This window comes from Aulostomus chinensis, chromosome 12, assembly GCF_037954235.1.
Source record: "Aulostomus chinensis isolate RoL2024-O1b breed Wild chromosome 12, RoL_Achi_v1.0, whole genome shotgun sequence".
Taxonomy (NCBI): domain Eukaryota; kingdom Metazoa; phylum Chordata; class Actinopteri; order Syngnathiformes; family Aulostomidae; genus Aulostomus; species Aulostomus chinensis.
In genome coordinates, this window is record NC_141331.1 from 12,408,724 (window position 1) to 12,424,978 (window position 16,255).

General features: G+C 40.6%; 1 protein-coding gene and 1 long non-coding RNA gene across 4 annotated transcripts in view; both read left to right on the top strand.

Moving 5' to 3' along the window:
• Positions 1 to 625: 625 nt before the first annotated feature.
• The window catches only part of kdm6a (lysine (K)-specific demethylase 6A), a 42,887-nt gene continuing 27,257 nt past the window's right edge, over positions 626 to 16,255 (top strand). Inside the window, exons 1-5 of one of the 3 annotated variants that reach the window (XM_086220210.1) lie at positions 626 to 1,136; positions 1,270 to 1,345; positions 4,746 to 4,854; positions 5,143 to 5,192; positions 8,386 to 8,444. In XM_086220210.1, the coding sequence (XP_086076336.1) occupies positions 967 to 1,136; positions 1,270 to 1,345; positions 4,746 to 4,854; positions 5,143 to 5,192; positions 8,386 to 8,444 (464 nt within the window). In that variant the 5' untranslated portion in view covers positions 626 to 966. Of the gene's footprint in view, positions 1,137 to 1,269; positions 1,346 to 2,349; positions 2,674 to 4,745; positions 4,855 to 5,142; positions 5,193 to 8,385; positions 8,445 to 16,255 lie in introns of those variants that run through there. The other 2 variants (XM_086220211.1, XM_086220212.1) reach the window with 2 other exon arrangements.
• On the top strand, positions 11,092 to 14,028 carry LOC147252065 (uncharacterized). Its single transcript, XR_015118825.1, has 3 exons — positions 11,092 to 11,108; positions 11,637 to 11,733; positions 13,984 to 14,028. It is a non-coding gene; the product is annotated as an uncharacterized LOC147252065 (long non-coding RNA).

The window sequence follows — 16,255 nt, forward strand, 5'->3', positions numbered from 1 at the left end:
CTATTTCTCTAGATCTGGGAGCAAAAAACTGTTTCTGTAGAAGCTGAAACTTAACGAGGGGCCGTGGGCCAAAAGCAAACACATATTGTGCTGTAAAAATTTTTTTTTTTCTTTGTTGCACTGTCTTTACCTCTGGATTTTTTTTTCAAACTTCACTTGCACCAAACTGACATCCTGCAAAAAGTGTAACTGTGCCACCTTATCAAATTCTGAAAAAAACTAAACGAAATATGAAGGACTCTGGGATTTATATTATCTTTTTAGTTTTTTTAAAAATGCTTATTGGGCCTGTTTATTTTACAAATGGCATGACAATTAAAACCGAATGACATCTATCTATCTATCTATCTATCTATCTATCTATCTCCAGTACAGTATATGTGCAACGTTGCAACAAGCACCCTTGACACCCTATCAAGAAAACTGACAGGTTTTCCGGCCAATAGGCTGCTTTAAAATGCGGTTACGTAATCATAATACAGCATGATGGACCAATCACGTGTCTTGAGGTGGATCTCGGTGGTCCGTTTGATGCTTGCGTGTGCGTGTTCGTCCGCGTGTTCGCAATACATCAACTGGAGACAGTCACCTGACCACATATGCCGGGCATTCATTGGACAAAGGAGGGGGAAGGCGTGTCGACAGTGGCGGCGTGCGTTTTCCTATGTGACACAATTACAACAACTTTGAGCCGATGGTTGGGGAAGTTTGCGATATTATCAAGTTACACTCAGTCGCCATACCCAACATCGCATCAACTTCATGCATACATTGGCACGGGAATACACGCTGTGTTTTGATGTACAATGAGGCGGGTGGAAGGTAACTTGAAGGGATCATTTCCTTGAGGATTTGGCAAGAATTACGCTACGCCCCGTTTTAGTCCTGGATACGGTGTACAGCACTTTGGTGCTATTGCATTTCGCCGGAGTTGCTCGGTCCCGCTGATATTTCAATTCCTTCTCCATGAAATCGAGCGGAGTGTCGCTCACCGCCGCCGCCTCTGCTGCTACTCGGAGTATCGGCGTTGCTGGTAATGACGAGGAGAAAATGGCGTCGGGAAAAGCCACCGAAATCGAAGAGGACTTTCCGACGCTTACAGCGCAAGAGAAAGAGAGCTTGGTCGGAATTGACAGGTTAGACAATCTACTATGTGTACACAAATATCCGCTTCTTTTCTGTGGTTTTTATCTGCCTTGACGCAATTTGGAACAACAAATGTCCCCAAGTAACACGGAACCGCCTGTGTTGTCTGTCCTCTACTTGCAGTTCTCTGTTTGGATTTCATAGGCTTCAAGAAGATGGCGCCAGAACGAAGGCCTTGCTGTTAAAGGTATGCCACCGAGTATGTATACAGTCGCCTCTCTCTCTCGTTATTTCCTCTCATTAACATTAGTGCATATCCCACCTGAAATGAGTGGTACAGACCCCGCTACACGCTGCTCTTACTATGTTGCTAGTCGCCACTCACACACACACACACGCACACACACACACACTGGGTCCAATTTGGTCAACTTTAAAGCTGAACCAGCGAATGGCAGCTTAGTTATTAAAATATAACCCATACACTGCTCGGATTATGAACACGACTACAATACATGTGTGCAACAATATCATACAGCCTCAAACTGACAAACAACGACGTGCGACATAAATATGAATCTCCACCCTGTTCGAACCGGTGGTGTCCTCGTTTGCTGGGATAATAACTTCCATGCTACACAATAGTGTTGCATCCATTGTATGGGATTTGGTTTGTCACTTCATGTAAGAAACACGAGAAGGAAGCTTGTACACACACACACACACATCTAGTTTGCGTGTTACAATTTTGGTCTTGACCCGTGACTGTTTTAAACTAAGGGACTCGGAAGTGAGGACACGAATTAACACTTTGCCTCAATATGTAACTTGCAAAACTGTCATCGTGACACTCAGCCTCCAAAGCAAAAGGTGCCTAATTCGTGGTCAAACGAAAGGAGAGGCGTTAAGTTGACGGAAGTGTGTCTTTCTCATAACGGTTGTTGGAAGTCCGGGTGGTGCGTCAGCTCGCTTGGCTAGCATGCTAGTTAGCGGCTACCGGTGCGACTGTTCCTCCATTGTTAACTCGTACATAGCGGTTACACGCCATGGAGGGGGAATCATCCATATATACATATACAGTGGTAGTTAAGTTGTTCGAAATAATGGCTGTTTGACTTGGTCCAAGATGGCGGGGATAGGAAGAAAATTGTTAGCAAACGTTAGCTAGATAATTAGCGGTAGTAGCTAGGCTGTTTCACATAAGCGAAATTAGAAATGGCGACAAAGACATTGGGTGTAGATAATACAGCTGATTGATTGAAGCGGAAGTAGGTGCTCAGTGCACACAAATCAACCGTGTATATGAAGCCCATGTCCAACGCCTCTGAGCTGTGCCTTCAACATGTGGCTTTTAGGCTGCTGGGTTTACTGGCAGGTTGCTACATGGTTGTTCTGGGGGTGTACATCCTGGTTAGGTTCACCTTGCTATCAGTTATTATTTGTAATTTTTTGTTATGGTTCTAACATTGGAGAATATCCAGTCACTGAGGCAGGTGTTTCTGCATCATGACACTAGACTTGCACATGACCTGATGGCCAGTTCGTTCATTCTCGATAACGTTACCTCCACCAGCCCATCAAGTCTCTGTGAGTTTCCTATTACCCTCTGTCCTGAGTGTAATTTGTGGAGATTAAAAAGGCTAAAGACATCGGATGCTTTTCCTTGCAATACTCTTAGTTTACAAATGTGCAGGATGATTCAGAACATCATTTCATATTGATTGTGTGGCAAAAAAAATTCTGTGTTCAGCAATGTAGTTTATGCATTGTGTTTGAGTTAAAGGCAGGCTGCAATTTTCTGGGAAATTCCCTTGTTCTCCATCCCACCTTTCTCTTCTGTGTGTGTATTAGGGAGCTGAGACCCACAGAAATGGACTGACTCCTAGTTAGCTTAGCACAATGAATGGTTTTGGTTTGGCTGTGTAGCATAGATCCTTCAAAAATCACTCAATACAAGTCAGACACAAAGTAAAAGTTGTTTCTTTAGCATTCACTCTAAAATAAAAATTTAGAGTAGTGAGTTTTTTCGAGAATCGGGTAGATAGTCAGAACTAAATTACTAATTGGGCAGAACCATTTGTGCAGCACCTTAAAACTAAAGTGAAAAAACCAAAACAATTGTTGATAACCAGAAGAAAGCCTGCTGCTTCTAATCATTGGTGACCATGTAAGAGAGGAGGGTCTGATCAATTTGGACTGACAAAGACCCTCATCTATTTGAACTAGATGTTACAGTCCTTAAGTTGGGATGTAGGATTCATTAAAAAAGTTGATTGCTTTCACGCAGACAGAAAGTTGAATATAAAGGCAGTGGTAGGTACCAATTAATAAACCTTAGTAGTAGTAGTATGCATGCACACAAGACAAGTATATAGAGCTTTAGCATTTTATGGGGTGTGAGGTTACTGCAAAGTGAGCTTATGGTGTTGACGCTTGGAAATGTGGTCTCTGTCACTGCACTTAATTTAGATGTGTTAGGCAGGCTTCTAGCAAGTCCTACATTTGTTGGCATGCTATGCTAATTTCATGGTGTATCTTATGTCCTTTAGACACATTTAAACTACGTTGAAATACTATTTAGATAGATAGATAGATAGATAGATAGATAGATAGATACTTTATTAATCTCCAAGGAGAAAGTGTGCTGAACTCATTCTGCATCCGTTATGGGTCATTGCAGGTAACAGAATACTGGCGCACGTTTGACCTATTACTATATGAAAGAAAAATTCTGAAGTTTATTAACCTGCTGAGGCCTCCTGAAGGCAGCAGTACAGTTACTGTGGCTCTAGAATCTGAGAGTTTGTGAAGTGCTGCACCAGAGTAGTACCACATGTGCAGTGGTCCTGTCGCATGCTAATGACATTAAGTCGCTGCAACGTAACCACCCATATCAGAGTTATCTCTTTAATGACTTTTAATGTGTGCATTCTTGGATAGCATGCATCTCATCAGTTGTGTGTGTCAGTGCCCGCTTCAAGAAGTGCTGACTCATCATGATACAAATACATCAATTCCAATATGGTGTCACTCTTTTGAAGTAGTTATGTTCCATTTGTTTATGATTTTCATGTTTCATCTTGAGTGTCATAGCTATTTCAGAGCCACAAAACCAGAGATTTGACTTTCTGACTGGGGGTTGTGATGAATTAAAAACAAAACCAACTTCCACTTTAGCCAGCCATTACACTCTACGCCCGCAGAAAACAATTCAACCAAAACTGTATATGTGCTTGGGGAAGTCGGTGGAGCCCTCGGACCCAAAGATCCAATACACTGCACTTATCATTGTCTTGTGGCTAAAACATGACAGACTCGCCCTCTATTGCTTTTACTTCATGGCGAGTTTAATTTGACATGTTTTTTGTGCAGTCTGTCAAGAGACCCTGGGTTACCTGGAGAAATTTGCTTAGCTGTTGATGAATAGTGATGGACCAGTCCATATTTGAACATAGTACTGGTACAATGCAAAACAGCCTTAACATACATATCCTTTTCACTGGAATATACTATGCTGCCTGTTCTCTTTTCAGACAAGTTGTGATCAAATCTGTTCGGCATGTCTGCACATTTTAGAACTTCATGGTTTTGTATGATATACATAGAACTATCAACTGTTAAGTCATCCTGAACTGAGGTGCTCTTGCTCTTCTCTCCAGGCTGTTCGCTGCTATGATGCACTCATCGTCAAGGCAGAAGGGAAAGTAGACCCTGACATTTTCTGCCAGCTTGGCCACTTCAACCTCCTGCTGGAGGACTATCCAAAAGGTGACATGTGTATATTTGACTGCTTTATTTCTGCACCCAAATTTGTATCTCAGTATATATAGTTGGCAAGATCATTTTTCAGTGTCAGTACTTTTAAAGCATGCTTCCCACAAATTATTTTGATTAACTATTTGGTCCTATATGGGAAAATCACCTACTTGGAACTGTTCCAGTGTTACTGAATCAAATATCCGGAGCCTTTAACATTTTCATTGACTGTTCATTGTTTCCTTTTCTGCTCCCTCCTCTTCCTGGATCATGTTCTTTAATTCAATGGACTATTCTCAGCATTATCTGCATACCAGAGGTACTTCAGTTTACAGTCGGACTACTGGAAGGTGAGTTTGTGTAACACAGCCACAAATGCATACTGATCAGGCATAACATTATGAACCCTGACCCGTAAAATAAATAATATTATCTTTTCACAATGGCACCTGTGGGGGATGGGGGCATATATTAGGCATCAGGTGGACATTTTGTCTTTGAAATTGGAACAGGGAAAAATGGACAAGTGTAAGGATCTGAGCAACTTTGACTAGGGCCAATTTTGAGGTCTGTGCAGGTCTTGGTGGTCGTTCCTGGACTACAGTGGTTTGTGCCTACCCAAAGTGGTCTAAGGAAGAACAAACAGTGAATCAATGACAAGGTCATCAATGGCCATGGGCAGCGAAGATGTGCCTGAGTTTTCCAATCTTAACAGAAGAGCTACAGTCTCGCAAATTGCTGAAAAGGTTCATGTTGGTTCTGATAGGTGTCAGAACACTCACAGCTTTGCACTTTGTTTTGTATGGGTTCACCAGATGGGTCAGAGTGCCCATGCTGGCCCCAGTGGGCATGTGAGCATCAGACCAGGACCACCGAACTGGGCAGTGCTCTACTAGGAAACCAAATGTATCCATGTTTTATTTGAATGAGTCTAACCTTTTCTGCTCTCATTTTCAATATTCAATATATTTTCAATAAAAGTACAGTAAGTGCAACCAGCATTTCAATCGTAGGTTTACCTGCTACTTCTGCTTTTGTTTTGCAACATAAAAATAGTTCAATATTTAAAGTCAAATTTCAAGTGCAACCAACATCTCTTCAGGTTGGTTTAACAGTAGGATTCCCTGCTACATTTGCTTTTACATATCCTACAAACAGCCAGCGACTTATTTGTTATTTAACAGCTCCGTCTTTGCAAAAGCCACAGTGTTTCCACTCACTGGATTTCTCACTCGCTGGCTTCTCCACTGTCATCCGCCCTGCTACGCTTTGTTGTTCTGAAATTTGTGCTGGCACGTGGCGACGACATCATCGACAGGCAGACCAAATCAAGTAATGTTTCATGTCTTTATCATTAAAAGTACTAAAAAACACATTTAAATAAATTCTGCCGTGCTTAAATCTGGTGTGTTATTTCCTAGTATCAATACAATCGATAAACTACATTTTAAAACGATGTTGGATCAATATATGTCATCCGGAATCCAACTTGTCAAGCACAGGTTGATGTAGTCGGATCATAGGAATGTAAATCTATGTAGTAGATGAATCATCACACCCCTACTATTTGCCCAGTAGACCGTTAGTAGCCTTTCAGATGAGAGTGGAATATTTTCAGGAAATCAAGTTGGGTCAGTTCTTGTGTACAAAGCTCAAACTGGTTTCATTTTATGTAAAATGGCTAAACTGGCTTTTGGTCGTTATGACACATTGTGATGAATTAAAAAGTAGCAGAAACCTGATCTCATCATGTATTGGCTCATTCCACAGACTTTCTATTAATGAGTCTGCAGGATTTCCAGTCGGAGTGTTTAAGGCATTTGTGGTCTATATGTGCCCTCTGGCTATTCTTGCAAAGTTCAGGTGTTCCTTACATCTGTGAATGGTGCAAAATCAAACTAAAACTGAGCCCCTCTGCGACTGCTTATTCAGTGTTGATATGCTAATATGGCCTTAACTTACCAGCTTAGAGCCACGTTAGCACCACAGAGTGGACTGGAGTTGCTACATGCAGAGTCATTGTCTTTACATTCAACTTGGGAGTGACTGCTGAGTCAAGAGAGAGTCCACCAAACTCTTTGTATTTAATAATGGAGTGCGCGTTCTTCAAAATCTGCAGTCAACAACCCACACGCTTCAGCACTTTGTATCTTTCTTTGTGATGTTCTGCCAGTTCTCTTTGTTGCCAAGTTCACTTATTTGTTTAAGGGGCTTTTTGCTTTCAGTCTGGTCTTCAGCCAGTGAAACTCATGCTCAAATGAATTGAGGTCAGGGAACTGAACTGGCGAAACAAGAACACTATACTGTTGGAACATTAAAAATTACTGTATGTTGTTGTGTCATCTGTGTTGGGGGGGGGGGTGGCGGCGGCATGATCCTCCCACACACAATGTCTGCCTGGTGAAGTCTAATGCTGATGGTTGAGAAGATGCCCTCAGTGACTCCACATGTGATGGAGACATGTGGTTGTCCTCGGTGCAACCTAGAGTTGCAGAGCGGGTGCAGCTGTGACCATGACAGTTTGGGAACATGAATTGGTGAACGGTTGAGGAGAAAAATGGGGGATATGGGATTTTGAATGATTGAGCTCACAGATCTAAAATGCCGCCGACGTAATGTAACATACACTTGTCATAAGTGGCAATGCACCGAACTGTCATGTTTAAACTTGCTTTGTTTATCAAATGTCAAGAATGTTTGAGAAGTGCTCATCAAAATATCCCTGAACTCAGTCTGATGTGTACATTTTGCCCTTTTTGTCCATCCAGCAGTCCAAAATACATAAACTCATCCTTTTTTTTTTTTTTTTTACATAAATGTCCTTTTATGTAGGAGTCTGGAACCAGCAAATGTTTGCTATTTGTTGCTTAAAAAAAGACTGAAGATATTGATAATCATAGTAGTTAATGCAAGTCTGTAAACCAGAAATATCTGGTTATGTTACTGAATTCATTGTTCAGGTACAAATACATTATGCATAATAATGCAAACCTGAAAACCTTCATATTCACTAAGAAGATAGAATGCAACAGGCACAGAGCATCCCCATGGTAACTCACTCCTGTCTCTAAATGTACTTTGCTGTGTACTGGATCTCAAATGTTTACTTCCACTGGCAGCAGATGTGGATTTAGAGTTTCAATCTTTAATATCTCTCACATGCCTTGATGGATTGTGTGCACTGATGTTTTATTGTTTGTGGTTAGTTGAATTATGGTGTGAAGACGCTACATTTGGTGGAAACACTGACCATGGTAGCATAACTTGGCAAATGGTAGAGAACTTTTCATGCAGTAAGTGTTATTGTTGAATATTTTTAGTAAGAATATGATGTTGTGTGGATTTAACAACATATTATAAGTTGAACATATTTTCTTGAGTTTGCATTGCCTACTGTCAGTTCCTGCTCATGGCCTTGTTTTAAATGCTAAATGCAGATCAGCTATGATGTCACTGTGCCTGTTCTGTTTGGATAAATTGGTTCTTTCCAGTGTTTTTACAGTTAAAATGAACTTAAGATATTCTATGTTGCTTTTTTTCCAGAATGCTGCCTTTTTATATGGGCTTGGCATGGTTTACTTCCATTACAATGCATTTCAGTGGTAAGTACTTGTTTCTTTGTTAATGACCAGTTTGTAATGCTTTGTTTTCTATATGGCGTTTTACAATTGTACGCCCAATGAGACAACACTGTTGGTGCGTAGACTGTTTTTTAATTCACATGTGCTCAACCTGCTCTCAGATTTGTTTTACATGTTCAGGTTAGAGAGGTCACCCATCGTCTTCTCCTCGTTACCTTTGGCCATCTAAGGCTGATAGTCCACCATGGAGTGGGTGGTGATGGTCACAGATAGTTTGTCTGAGCCAATATCTCCATGTCGATATTCTGGCTCATGAATCATTTGCTTCTCCTTTCCTTCAAAGTATTTAACATTACAGACATGATCTGGATTGTAACATAAAATCAGGTTTTCTGGTTCCATTTCCTGTTCCCCCCTATGTGCTAATTGAAATGGCATGGCAAACTACTTGTGGTTTAATCTTAAAATCCACTTGCTGTCACAGTGATTGAAAGGACTCTTTTAGAATCAGCTTTCAAATAGGAGGGCTCGTATGCCATTGTTTCATATAGTTAATTGTATGGACATTAGTAATGTGATTGCTATTTTCAGTCACACCCCTGGTGTAGAAGGAGCAAATACTAGAGGGCTCTCGATAGCATTCATCTCAGATGAGACCAGTCTCACAGCTGCAGAGTAGTAGCTCAGAGTGTCATGTGACATAAATAGTTTCACATTGACTGCAATTGACAGCCAACTTCGTCACGTACAGATGAAAAGGAGTGCTTTGTTTATCTCTATCAGGTGCTTGGGGTTGTCATAAAGCATCACTGTCAGACACCCTGAGGTGAGACTGGGTCAAGCAGGATTTCCTGACGAGGGCAAGCTTGCATTGGAATGTTCAAACACCATGTTTTCCTTCCTGATACTGATTCCACTACCTGAAGTTTGTGTATCTGCCATTACCGAGTACAGATTTGGTACCAGTGCATTGAAAATATGGATCTATTTTAGTATAATCTTTAAAAGCTGTATAGTAACCCTATATCGAGGTGGTATGACAAAATGATTTATAATACCTTTACAAAAGGTTGCCTTTTTGGAATTAATCACATTGAAAGAAGTTTCCAGTGATTGCTGTTGAAGTTGATTTGCCTTGCTGAACTTGTAACGCCTGATAAAACTGTTAGTGTTGAACCTGCAAGGATTGGCGTGACCCCTTGAAACGACAACCTTGACCATTGCACGTGTCACTGGTGGACTTTCTCGTGAATAATATTGGTAGATGGCTGACAGTGTTGCTGTTTAAAAGTGCTGTGTTGATGCTGGCAACTGGTGATTTTACAACTGTGAAGAGAAAATGGGGATCTTCGGAAGTGCAAGCACAACAGTTAATGCTACGTGCTTCATCGTTGCAGCTCTAAAAAAGTCGTTGCAACAGCAGTTTCCTGAGTTGGTTTTTAGGGCGGCAAAGAAGTTTTTTTCCCCATTGTCCAAAATTAAGCATCACTAACAAGGTCCTGTTTTTTTAAGTGCGTTTCTTTTTCTTATAATAAAAATGTGTTGTCAGATTTGCATAGACTCCAGTTCTCACTGACGCCAGAAATTTTGTTTCATTTATGAAACCAGTATCGGAATCAAAGTATTTCTTGCTGGAAGTGATGGTGGTAAATCCTGTCTCCAGTGGGCAGCAGCATTAAAAGAGGTTTCTGTCTAAGGAAAAGATGGTTCTGCTGTGTACACTATGTGAAGGTGGCTATAGATACTAGTATAGTGACATTGGGTATGGTGAAAACACCAAACATGGCTACATCACATTCACTTCACACCCTCATTACTGTTTTTTAAAACTTCCCTCTGACTGGACTTCTGCATATGTTATCATATGCTAGAAGGAACTACCTAGTTAACCCAACCCAACATCCACTATATTTATTATATTATCAGGTGGGTCCTTTACCCTTCATGGTTCAATTTCTCAAAGATGAGCTTTGGAATGTGCTTTGAAACAGACGGATATAGAAGCCTTAGGGGCAACGTAAAGCTGTACAAGCCTTGTTTGACTAAGCCTCTTTCCCATAGGGAGCTGAATAATACTGCCACTGATGACATTTTTGTACTGGTTCACTGCCAACAGTCATGGTTAGAGGAATGTTTTGAGGGGCCGCCTAATTTTTGCCATTTGTATTGAGGAGTTACTTCACACGTACGGGTCTATGTGTGGAAGTGGCATCAGTTGTTGTTCATTTGCAGTTTTATTTCAACAGAACTGATTAAAGGCTATGTAGCAAGTTAAAAAAGCTAGCAGGCAGTTGGAAATTGCAGATGTGCGGAAGAGCGACGTGATTGGCTTCGCTGCCAGAACTCAGTGCAGCCATGCCTGGTGCAAATTCGGAGTCAGTGTGGAATTTTTTTACTGTTAGTAATGAGGACATAAAGCATGCAATTTGTAAAATATGTAAGGCCAAAATAAACTTGTGGTGCCACAAAAAACCTAATCAGACACCTCATACTCCATCTGCCTGTTCAGCTGCCCAGTCTGAGGACGCTAACAAAGGGAAAGCGGCTTAGGCTAGTAGGCAGAGCTCAGAGCCAGGAACCAGCCTGCAGCCTCTCCTATCCCTCATTGGCTGCTGCATTCAACTGCTTCTGCTCAATAAGTAAAAGATATCCAGACACAGCTGGAGATGCAGCAACTCAATTTCAGTCAGTAGAATTTTATGTTTCCCTTCCCAATCAGAGAGCACTTTATTTTGTTTTGTGAGTTGTATTCGTAAGAAAAGATCCAGTAACCTTGCGCAAGTTTGGGGAAACCGTAAAAGTAATATTTTGTGATTATGAAAATAAAATTTTCCTTTGAAGGAAAAAGTTGATCTATGTTTTTATATTCTTTCAAGTATAGTTCTTTGACAGAAAATCAGAATCGGCAAAAGTGGGTATCAGCAGGTCACACTAACAAAAATCTGAATTGCCCTAGAAAAAAAGCAATCGGTGCATCTCAAGAAATGTAGTTAGTAGTTGATGGTGGTGACATCATAAACGTGGAGACTTAGTGTGTCCCTCCGTGAAAGTATACATTTAACACTAAATACTAGGTCATACTTAGTTCAAAGCACCCCATTGTATTTGATATAGCAAATTTTTTTTATTAATAGAAGTACTTCAGTGTACTGTTTTACAAATTACGAATTTTACTGGTTAACTGCAGTTTTCCCAAACATATATTCGTTTTAGACGAGCTTTTCAGGTGTAGCTGCACACTGGGTTTGTGCCGATTAGCAACCAGATGGGCAAACGGATCGCCTAAAGTAGTTCAGGACCAATTTGACATGTGAGTGAAATCCTAATTTACCACTCAGTTTGCTAACCGTGGTTCTTTTCCAAGTCTCTGGCACCCTGCCTGCTGTGCTAGCATTAGACAGTTTTGCAGCTTCAGTGAGATGGCGAGTCTGCAGGTGCGCAAATAATTTTCTCATTCTCCACATCTGGCACTGAGATAAATGTCTGGTCTCCCACCAGCTGCCCCTCTTGTTGTATGTTAAACCAAGAAGCAAAGCCACAATTTGAGGTGTAAATATGTCATATCTCCAGCTACATTGTGTCGTGTACACAGCTTGATATGGGAATGGATTTTCAATCGCCCTGCTCCTGTGATGAAATATAACATCACTACCATGAGATTCCTGACAAAATATCAGATGTGATGATGTAAGCAGTGGGGAGTGGGGAGGGAGGACAATCATGTTCGAGCATTGTACGAGACAACCTGGCCAAGTGTGAATCTGCTCTGTCACTTCGCTGTCAGTTTTGACCATGCTGTCTTCAAACTGCTCTGCTGTGACATAACTCCACTCATCATCTTGGCGATTGGATGAACAATCGGTGATGTCTTTTTGGCGCAAAAGGACGACCTGAATGTAGAGCCAGATGCTCATCTCTCCTGCACGCTTCCCATATTTTAGCCAACCTTTCAGTCGTGGTTAATACGTCTTCTTCAACTCATATTTTTGTGTCTTACATCAATTTAATTTAGTTTCAAGTTTCATGTTACCCTTTGAGTATTGCCAAAATCTCAAATGACCTAGCTCAGGTATTAAGAACCATCCTTGAGCGAATGGTCACCCTTAATACCAGGTGTGCAATCACTGAATGTGTCTAGAGGTCCGATCATTGAAACCACTTTCAGAACTGGTCTGAGCCGCGTGTGGCTGCATTCTGCCAGCAGGGTGCAGGTGAATGTATCCTGGGCCACAGTGAATGACTGCCTCATCAACTGGTGTCCTGTGTTTAAGTGGAAATACACACTGATAAGTGTGCCAACAGTGTGTTTGTTTGTTTTTTGTCACATAGAGAGTATCTACGACATAATAACTATCACAGAGAAGAATTTAACTGGTGCAAACAACTTTGATGGTTTGATTTGTTAGAAACATGGCGAGGAACAGACTTGGACTGTATTATTGTGATTTCCCTCCCTTTTGCTTTCAATTTTGACTGATGAACCCAGTGAACGCATCGCCATGAGGTGGTCTGAGAATTTGACCTTGATTCTCATTAAGACCTTTAACTGTTACATGTTACGTCAGCTTTGGTCTGGTGTGAACAAGCAGAGCATGAGGGTGGGTGCATATGTGCGGCTCTATTGCAGTACTTCAGTGTAAAAGCGGTTTGCCTGTTGACTCTTGTTGGCTTCTGTGCTCTGGGTTGTCTCTTCCTGCCCCCTTACCTCAGCAGTGCCCTGGAAAGGCCTTTGGTTTATTTTCCACACCATGTTTCTATTGTTCCTATTCCACAGGGCTGGGCTGGATGGTGTCATGTTGGGTTCTTCAGGATAGATTACGTCACACTGAGCACATGGCTCAAAGGAATGTGTAGCTGTAAAAAAAAAAAAGAGAGAGCGAGCGAGAGAGAAGGAAGAAAGTTGGTTAGATTACAAGAATTAAGTGCCACTGTTTCAACTATCCAGCCTGTTGGTAGGACCTCCTACTGCTGGTATTATAGATTCATATGTTACGATCACAACAAAATGGTCTAGTCTGGTCACTGCAATCCTAGATGCCATCTCATTATAGATGTCATGCAGATTTCACTAAGGGTGTAGGGCCAAATGAAATAGGCTTTTTCTGGATTCGTATTATTTTTTGTTTAGTTTTAGTTTGTTGAATACAACAATTCAATAAGAAAATGATTACATTCAGTTTTTAACCATCTCAACCAGCAGGGTTGTTGACAAATATTCTGAGCAAAAATTTTCATTTCAAATGTGAGGAAAAAATATAGAAGATATTGATGCAAAAATTTGGACTCTGATTATTCTTTATTCAGCTTGGACGCAGATAAATCCAGATTTATATCCATGTTTTGGGCAAATTGAATGTCCTACCGTTGATTGTGTTTTTATTTCATGTTCCATCCATGTTTTCCTCATAGCGTCAATCCCTATGTGGGGAAAGTGTGTTGTCCTCCCTTAGAAATAGTGTCCATTTAATGAGGCCAACTTCCTCAGTCCCTATTTAGAAATTGTTGTTTTTGTGCAACTTTCTTTGCTGATGACCTATTCTTGCTCTCTTCTGCTTTTCAGAGGAGCTTATTTCATCTTTTATCTGTAGTCTGCCGTACACTCTGGGTCACCACTGATTCTCTAGAGGAGCTGTGCTCTCAAAGCACACACTTCAGCTACTGCCAGTGAGGGAGGAGAAGGTGAATGTAGAGCAGAGACGAGGGAGGGAGAGTGGGAGGGACCAGATAAAGAGGAGGAAGTGGAGGAGGGAATGGGAGCAATGAGTTCAGTGTGTGTGTGTGTGTGTGTGTGTGTGTTTTCTCGGATGGCTATCATTGTGAGAACCAGCTGTAGTTTGAGACCACAAATTTAAGCTCAGGGGCGCCTTTGCGGTTGCAGACTGTGGAACAGCATGCTCCTCCCAATCAGATCTGCCCCCTCCATTGAATCATTTAAGTCTTGGATTGAAACATATTTTCATTCATTGATGTGGCCTCCGACTGTGCCCATGCATGTTTATTTGTACCTATGAGGTATGTGCCTTGCTGCTTTATATGCACAGTTCTTTTGTATTTTCTTGTATTTATGTTTCTGGATTGTACAGCACTTTGGCCAACCTGAGTTTTAAATGTACTCATTAAAAAGATTTGATTCATATTTGTTTTGTTTGGTTGTTCCACAGTTTCAGAGACACTTTGAAGATTTAAGACTTGGTTTCAGTGTTCAGGTTCAAGTTGGGGTTAGGGTTTGTTCAGGGTAAGACTTGTGATTTGGCAATTGTAATGGTTTTGGTAAGGGGCTTTCCAGTGCATTGTGTAAACGAATGTCATCTCCAAGTTAGCGTGTGTGCCAGCAGCACTTAGCTTAGTTCTTACCTCTTTCATACAGCAGCAGGCTTCAAGTGAACTGACATTATCCCTTGTTGTCATAGCTACACAATAAACAGGCTCATTTAAAAATCAAGTGCTTTTTGAAATAATAACCAATTCAAAATAGTTAATTTTGCACTGATGTTGTTTAGAGAAAAATAGCTTTATTGCAGCTCTCCGCTTATTCAGTTCATGTTCCCCATAAGTGAACATGTTAATTCCAGCCATTCAATGTACCAACATGCACATTAATATTCCAGTCTTACTCAGAAAATGACAATATTCCAAGTTGGGTCATGTAAACAGCACATTCTGTGCATTAGCAGAACTCTGCCTTTTTCTAAATTTTTCATTTTGCGATTAGGACGTTGGATATACTGATTATATTTGGGTTTACTGGCTTCTTTGGACACAGCATATTTGGACTGTGCATCTAGGTCAGGGTTTTTACATCAGATATCAGCCTTGCATCACATGGCCTCTCTGAAGTTAAAATCTACCGTTTGTCAATCAAACAGATTAATTTTTTCTTCTTAGTCAACAGTGTAAAATGGTACATCCCTTCAGCTGATTTTTTCCAAGTTGTGGCGTATGGGGCTACTACTTTAGCGAGGCCTCTGCTTTGATAAAACGGTAAAGAATTCATAAGTCAACATCAGCCAAGATGATGTCAAATCTTGACTCTAAGTACATCAAGTTAAAGCCCTGTAATTGCGTCAATTTTTTTGAGAAGTCCAGCCACGCTTTTGACCGGTTCTGACTGGCCATTACTGCTCTCTGCTGGCAAAGCTGGGCAGTATGACAATATAATAATAATAATAATAATAATGTGATATTGGACTAGATGTCCTTGCATATCATGTGAAAAAAGAGTTCACTTGATTTTAATTGTGGTATTACAGTACAATAACATAATTCTCTTTACAAGACTGTGCGAACTGTTCCACAATTTACTTTTTCCCGCTTAGCCATTACATAGACATTTTATATGATTATTTATCAAAACCTCCATTACTGATATTTTGTGAACCAATAGCCACCTAAGTGCCATAATATTGATGTCGAAGTATTTTGCCAAATATATCTTGATTCAGTATTAGCTTTGTTTTTTTTTGTTTTTTTAAACCTTTTACACAAACTGCATCAGGGTGTGTATTAGGGCTGCAACTAACGACTATTTTAATAGTCGACTAGTCACCGACTACTGAAACAATTAGTCGACTAATCGGATAATTATTAATTTTTTCTTAAATTTAGCATGAAGTTGATTTAAGTGATTTAATTATGTGGCAAATGATAATAAACACAAGAAAGATGGGTACAATGAAAAATACATCTTTTATTGAACATACTGCGGATTCATACAAAAATTAAATAAAGATGTCCTGTCTAAAAACAATTAGGCACAGTGTTCGTACTGCATGCATTTAATTTAAAATACGTTTGTCAGGCACAGTCTGGCATAACGCTCAAGCTCTCTTTTT